The sequence below is a fragment of the Nicotiana tabacum genome, chromosome 12 (genome assembly GCF_000715075.1).
Source record: "Nicotiana tabacum cultivar K326 chromosome 12, ASM71507v2, whole genome shotgun sequence".
NCBI lineage: Eukaryota > Viridiplantae > Streptophyta > Magnoliopsida > Solanales > Solanaceae > Nicotiana > Nicotiana tabacum.
The window spans coordinates 39,566,558-39,573,256 of NC_134091.1; the positions used below are offsets into that span (position 1 = coordinate 39,566,558).

Below are 6,699 nucleotides of genomic sequence, written 5' to 3' on the forward strand. Positions count from 1 at the left end.
TTAGTCCCTTAAGTATACTAAAGTATAGCACCTTTAGTCTCACTGACACAATGCATTCAAAAACTAATGGTGTTACCCAACTCTGATTCATGAAGCAAATCTTCTGCTCTGAAGCAAAACGTTTCCTCTCCTTTTATTGGATAACGCAAATTATCACTTTAATTCCTCATTTTTAGATAATGTCTTCTAAAATTTTGACCTTGAAAATATCCTCTTCTGTGTCAGTTTTCCTTTGGAAAAATGACACTGTATAGCCGCTGTAAAAATAATAGCCGAAAAAATGTATAAAATTTGTATATTTTGTGTGTTAATATATAAAAATTATACAAAATTTATATATTTTTTCCGCTATCCAGATGTAAATAGTTTCTGGCACATGCTAAAAGTGATAATACAACCTGGTTATTCGTTTGGTTCAATAATATGACTAGAAGTGATCCTAGCAACTCTATTTTTTTCAAATTTTAACTTTTCTTTTTGAAAAAATCAACCGAAATCTTTAAATGTATATATATACAAAAAATATACTCCTTCCGTTTCAATTTATGTGAACCCATTTGACTGGACACGAAGTTTAAGAAAAGAGAGAAGACTTTTGAACTTGTGGTGTAAAATGAGGCACATATATTTTGTGTGGCTATAAATCATTGGATAAATGTAAACTGTTTCCAAATAAGGAAATTGATCATTCTTTTTGGTACAGACTAAAAAGGAAATAAGTTCACATAAATTGAAACGGGGGAGTATAAATTTTATACATTTTTTCGGCTATTATTTTTACAGCGGCTATACAGTATCATTTACTCATTGAAAATTGGCACATAAGGGGATATTTTCAAGGTCAAAATTTTAGAAGACATTATCTAAAAATGAGGAATTAAAGTGATAATTTGCGTTATCCAATAAAAGGAGAGGAAACATTTTGCTTCAGAGCAGAAGATTTGCTTCATGAATCAGAGTTGGGTAATACCGTTAGTTTTTGAACATATTGTGTAGGTGAGACTAAAGGTGCTCCACTTTACCATACTTAAGGGACTAAATATGCTCAGGGTTATATTTGAGGGACCAAAATCGACCTACCCTCAAAGATAAGGCACAATATTGGTCAAAAACTCTATCTAATGTTATGGTATCTTGGTTCATGATTTTAAAAAAATGTTATGGTATCTTGGTTCTCGTGAAGCATTTTTTGTTGCATTTTAGATGATGTACATGCACATTGAGATTTTCTTGCAACTTTTGTTTCTCTGCACCTACTAATATGAGCAGATAGATAAGCCACATATTTTATGATAATTAGCGGGCATGAAATGTTGTGTTTTGATACCCTGCTTTCTCAATAGCATCAAGGTCTATGATTGTGACATTTTTGGCTCTTTTCTTGGAGGAAAGAGGTCCGCAGTACAATTGAGGTACCAGAGAAAACTCTGTACAAATGAAATTGTAATTTATTAGAACCTGCGAATAGTTAGACAAACTCCTAGTATAGTATAGAATAGAGATGGGGAAACTGTGATACGAGGATTGCCTGCAATGATCACAGGACTTGGGATAATGTCATTTACCGTTTCTGAAAAGAAATGGTGTATAGAGAAAGAACATGCAAAGGCTGCAGGACCAAACAACTATCACATTGAATCTAATTTCTTATGTTTGCGAAATATCTGTTTGGCATGTGCTCTGTTAGTTAGGTACCATCAATTGGAAAAGCTACTTCAGAAGGAAAACCCAAAAATTGGAAAAACTGTGATGGCAATATCCTCTGTTCAAGCCAGATAGCAAGAGAAGAGCTAGCTCTTTCTCAAAGCTATAATCTCTTTTTCCTTCATCTTCTACTTTTCGATACTCTTCCACTATTTCCTCTGATATAATCACAGTCCTACAAAGTGGACAAGTTGCTTTTCCATCCTTCTGCATTAATAGCCATTTCTCCAAGCAGTTTTCGTGGAACATATGCTTACAAGTTTCCAGCTTTCTCCCCTTGTCTCCATACTCAAATTCTGATAAGCATATTACACAATCTTGACCAAAGAATCCCATAAGCTTCTTTCTTCTAAACACAAATTTACAGCTCTTCTTGTTTAAAACTTCCCTATACTTGTAATTCGCGATCGCATATCTACATGAGTTCCAAAAAACAATAATAGCCAGTATCATGAACCTTACTACTTGAAGAAGCAATGAATAGAACAAATTTGGATACACTTTATAGAAGAGAGAGAAACACCTAGTAAGAGCTGCCATAGTTGATTGAGCTACTATTTACAAGCAGAAGAGATAAACATATATTGTAAGGGCAGAAAATATTGTCCAGTGATTATAATAACCCCGTCTTGGAGGGAAGTTAGCATGTAGTGGTTAATGTTTTTCATCTAACCTGCTGACTATATTGATGAAGCATAAAATATGAAGCAGAATTTTAGAAAACAATTTCAGGTTGAGTATTTTACAGAACATGAGGCAACTGCTACATATTGGATATAGTTGTAACATAAGTTGAAATATATGCGTTAAATGGCGAAGTTAGAATAATTGTGTAATATATTGGTTGTGGCTTTGTTTGGAAATTGTATTGCGTAATGCCAAGATAGATTAAAAAAACAATTAGGTGAGAAGATGTTTTGCAAATCCGCTTCATACAATCGATCCTTTTTCCATTTTTAGGGATCTCAAAGTTCAAAGAGGACTAGAAACAGAGACAAAAAAATACTTAAATATTTCGATAGCGTGTTCTATTTCATAATATTTTGAAGTAATTCAAACAAAAGGTGGTTACTGGTGCTATAGATATTTTACTGCAATTAAGCTATCAACTTTCGTGGAAATTCAAACAATTAGGTAATAAACCTCAGTAATGGTCTTCCATTTTCATTTTAAATTTGGGCGACGTATCATTTTTAACAAAACTTGAAAAAGAAAAAACATTTTTCTTTTCCTTTACTGTTAATTATACCTTTTTATCAGTTTTCATTTGCTCTTGGTTTAAAATAATCCATCTATAATAAATGGAAATGTATCTAATATTGATTTGCAACATTAGATTTCAAGCTTTGTATTTCCCAACCTCAAAGCTGTAGGCTTTTGCTTAGAAAATTCAGAACAGCCGAAAGCTTTTGCACCTTTGCAATCTCATTTTTCTATTGGCTTCAAGTTGAAATTTTAGCGCAATGTTAGTCCCTTTGACACACGATTTGAAATTTTTGGACTTACGTTCAATAGTATTATAACCCTGCTTTCATTTCTTTCTTTTTCTTCGGTATAAAGGAAAAATTCTTGTATTACTCCTCTATCTTGACTTTTACGTGACCTAGTTTGATGACAAAATTGAAATACTATGACAAGTCTAAAACTAGCACAGTTAATCTAATTTTTATCAGTGATAATGTGATGAGCCTAACGACAATAATTCATGGAAAATATTTACCCACGCCCAAAGTTAACACCAAATCACTTGCATACCATGATTAGGTGATAAATTTAAGTAAAAACTGAATATACTCTAATTAATGAACCATAGTTAAGTAAATGCATATATAAATATAGGGTGTGGATACAATTTTTCCATGACAACCTCCAAAAGAGTCTACCTACTTTGGGAAGGAGAAGAATGCAAGGTGCTTTGAAGATATAAACAGCCCTGCACAAAAAATCAAAATGAACTGCATTCTTCTTTTTAGTTTTTGGTGTTAAGCAGAATATATAGATGACCAGGTTCAATCATAAAAGTCTTAGGCTCCTTCAGAAGAACAAGGAAGTTTTTGTTTTTGTCTTAGCCTTTCTTGATGTAATTTGTGCTGTTGATTTATTAATATATTGAATTTTTTACCTTATCAAAAAAAAAAAAAAAGGTGTTGCAAGAAAATCTCAATGCACATGCACATCTAAAATGCAACAAAGAAATGCTTCAAGAGAAACCAAGCTACCATATCATTTGGTATGCCACAAGGATTAGAATAGTGTAATTAGTTACATAGAGGAGTTAAAGATTTATGACTGCATGAGCAGTTTATCAAAAACTCAATATAAAACAACATTTCTCATATCCTGAGAGAGAACTACTAGCAGCCAAGTTATGCAAAGCTCACTCCTGGAAGATAATCAGGAAATTGGTGGAGGATCTTGGGCAACCTAACAATTTCTCAGCCATTCGAAATAAATATCGGGATACACAGTTCATTGAACACCTCTTGCACTTTCATCTTTTTGATATGAGAACGAACTTTTCCAAAACCGTTGCTCTCTTCAACAGAAATTCTGAGAGTTTAAACAGCTTGTCAAAGCCCCAGTTGAAATGATTTTTCAAACACACCCCGGAGGAGATGACAATCTTAACTTTCTTGAGGTTGGGAAACACGAAGCTGGAAATCCAACTCTGCAAATCAATATTATCTCCTCTGGCCAAATATTTTAACTCATACTTGCAGAGGGATTCATCTGACTGGAGACAGATAATATAATCAGTACCAAATGCCAATAGAAGTGTCTAGTACGGAAAATTTTCAGAATCAACAAATCGTAATGGTACTTGGAAAATAATTATGATGGCTTTCCTAACATAAAGATTCATGGCGTATGTAAAACAAGTAAAGAGTGAGCACAAGAATCGGTTTCCTTTCGGAGCTCATTTGCTACAATGAAAGCAACACCACCAACAATAATAATGTGAAGCTTTTCAATGACATCAGCAAAGCTTCTTACTGAAAAGGATATATTTGTATTAACCTTCAGCAACCTCCCGGTAAGAGGGGGGTTGGGAGTGGGGGTGGGGAGGGGTAGTTAAAACGTCATAAGATGAATAGATGTGAAAAGAAGAGAAAAAGTTCCAAGAAGTTACATCAGTAGTATCCATGTCTATGTTGAGTGTCTCCACATAAGGCGAGGCTCGCAAAAAGCCAGCTACTCCATACAAGTTAAACTTTTTCATATGCAACTCTAGGGTCAGATGTTTGCATTTTGATTCTGGAATTAGCACCTCTTTGAACTGGAACATGCACAGGACCTGGTGCAGTAATCCCAACCAAACTAGTAAAGAATGAAAAAAAGCAAGAACAACAAAAAGAATGTACTCCACAGTCCACATCAGAGTGAATCGAACCGTCTAAACACTCTTATGCAACATCAATGTACTTAAATCCTGGTTTGTACAAAACAATCAGAGAAAATAAGGACTTTTGAGTTAAAAACAAACCTCTGTGAACCAAGTTCCGATTGTTAGCTCCGTTGCACAACTCACCTTTTGAAGATTATCTTGTACGAGGGTCCTAAGAAGTTGATGATAATCACGACAACTGTCTTCCTCTATATTAAAATGTTCAAGAATTTCAAACTTGATGTCTTTGATACACTTAAGGTTGAAAGTGAGGCAGGCATTAAACAAGGAGGACACATCAACTAGCCTGCACTTGAGATCATAAAGATCTCCTGAAATCTCCAAATGCTGAAGATACGGAGCAATAATTTCCAAGGAATGATCACTTCTATCATTAGCCATCCAATAACCTTTCAAATTCAGTCTCTTTAATTTTAAGGAATTAATTTCTAGGCTACTAAAACCCGCAACCAAAGATAATTCTAAAGTTTCCAAAGCAGGACAGCCAGACAGTAAGTTCACAATATGGTCCTCAGATAACAAAAAAAAACTCCAACTTTACGCTCTTTAAAGACTTCCACGCTACGACCGCATCACGACTAAAGCAACAAAATATAAAATCTAAAGTTATCAACGACGAACATGTACCGAAAGATTCAGGCCAAGTGCAAGTGCTATCATCATCTGACCAGAATACAACATTTTCCACTTTTTTCTCAACAGCAAAACTAAGACATCGGCTGATCTGCGACAGGTGTTCATCCAGGATACTACTATCTGACCAGTTTACATACCTTTCACTGCAGTCGAGCTCCAATTTTTTTATTTTGGGAGAAAGGGAATGGGCTAATACATAGTCAGCAAAGGATACCGGGTTTTCTACTTTAAGGTAATCTCTACAATTGAAACTGAACTTATCAACTAAAGTACAGAGATAGCGCCACCTTTTAGAGAGAATACATGTTGCGAATGCATCCTCTGTCGGCAAAAGAGAGAGAATTGGAACTAGGAGCGAGTCCGGCAACTCACTGAGTCGGTCTAGGGTTTCTTCAACTCCACTAACTCTCACTTTCTGTTGCTTCGACGGTGGAGAAATTGTCAAATTACTACTTCTAAACTCGTCGTCTCTGCTGGATTCGCCGGAAGTCATGATTTTGGGACCAAACGGATTGGGAATTGGAATCGTCTCTTCAAGCAAACACTTTAACGGTTTCTTTTCAAAACCCAACTTCGGTTTTACTCTTAGATTTGATGACGCAAACAAAATGAATAAACACATTTGACAATCTGACCCAAATGGAGTAACTCTTTTTCAGAAACAACATTTTTGGAATTATCCAAGAGAAATGAAATACTATCTCCGTCAACTTTTACTTATCCACTCTGGACTTTACACGCCCTTTAAAAAATAATAAATAAAGTATATAATTTATCATAATATCTATATTAATTGATGCATATTTTTAATGAATTTAAAAAAATAATTTGAAATGAATAATTAATACTGTAGGTATAATAGAAAAAAAGAAATTATCTTCTCTTGATATGCTAAAAGTGACAAATAAAAATAAAAATTTATTTTTAGAATACTGGACAAGTAAAAATAAATG

At 34.3% G+C, this 6,699-nt stretch overlaps 2 protein-coding genes across 3 annotated transcripts; both read right to left on the reverse strand.

The window, feature by feature from the left end:
• Positions 1-1,710: 1,710 nt before the first annotated feature.
• Positions 1,711-2,244, reverse strand: LOC107784871 (uncharacterized). Its single transcript, XM_075227264.1, has one exon. It carries the CDS (start codon positions 2,242-2,244, stop codon positions 1,711-1,713), a length of 534 nt encoding a protein of 177 aa, XP_075083365.1.
• A 1,659-nt stretch (positions 2,245-3,903) lies between these two features.
• Positions 3,904-6,413, reverse strand: LOC107784873 (uncharacterized). 2 transcript variants are annotated; one of them, XM_016606067.2, is made up of 4 exons: positions 6,034-6,399; positions 5,189-5,261; positions 4,835-4,999; positions 3,904-4,438 (listed from the first exon to the last, which is right to left on the reverse strand). In XM_016606067.2, the coding sequence occupies exons 1-4, from the start codon at positions 6,366-6,368 to the stop codon at positions 4,196-4,198; spliced, it is 816 nt and encodes a 271-aa protein (XP_016461553.1). In that variant the 5' UTR covers positions 6,369-6,399; the 3' UTR covers positions 3,904-4,195. The 2 variants fall into 2 exon arrangements, 1 of the variants encoding a protein (XP_016461553.1); XR_012697270.1 differs by lacking the exon at positions 4,835-4,999 and having other exon boundaries at positions 5,189-6,413.
• Between the last annotated feature and the right edge of the window lie 286 nt (positions 6,414-6,699).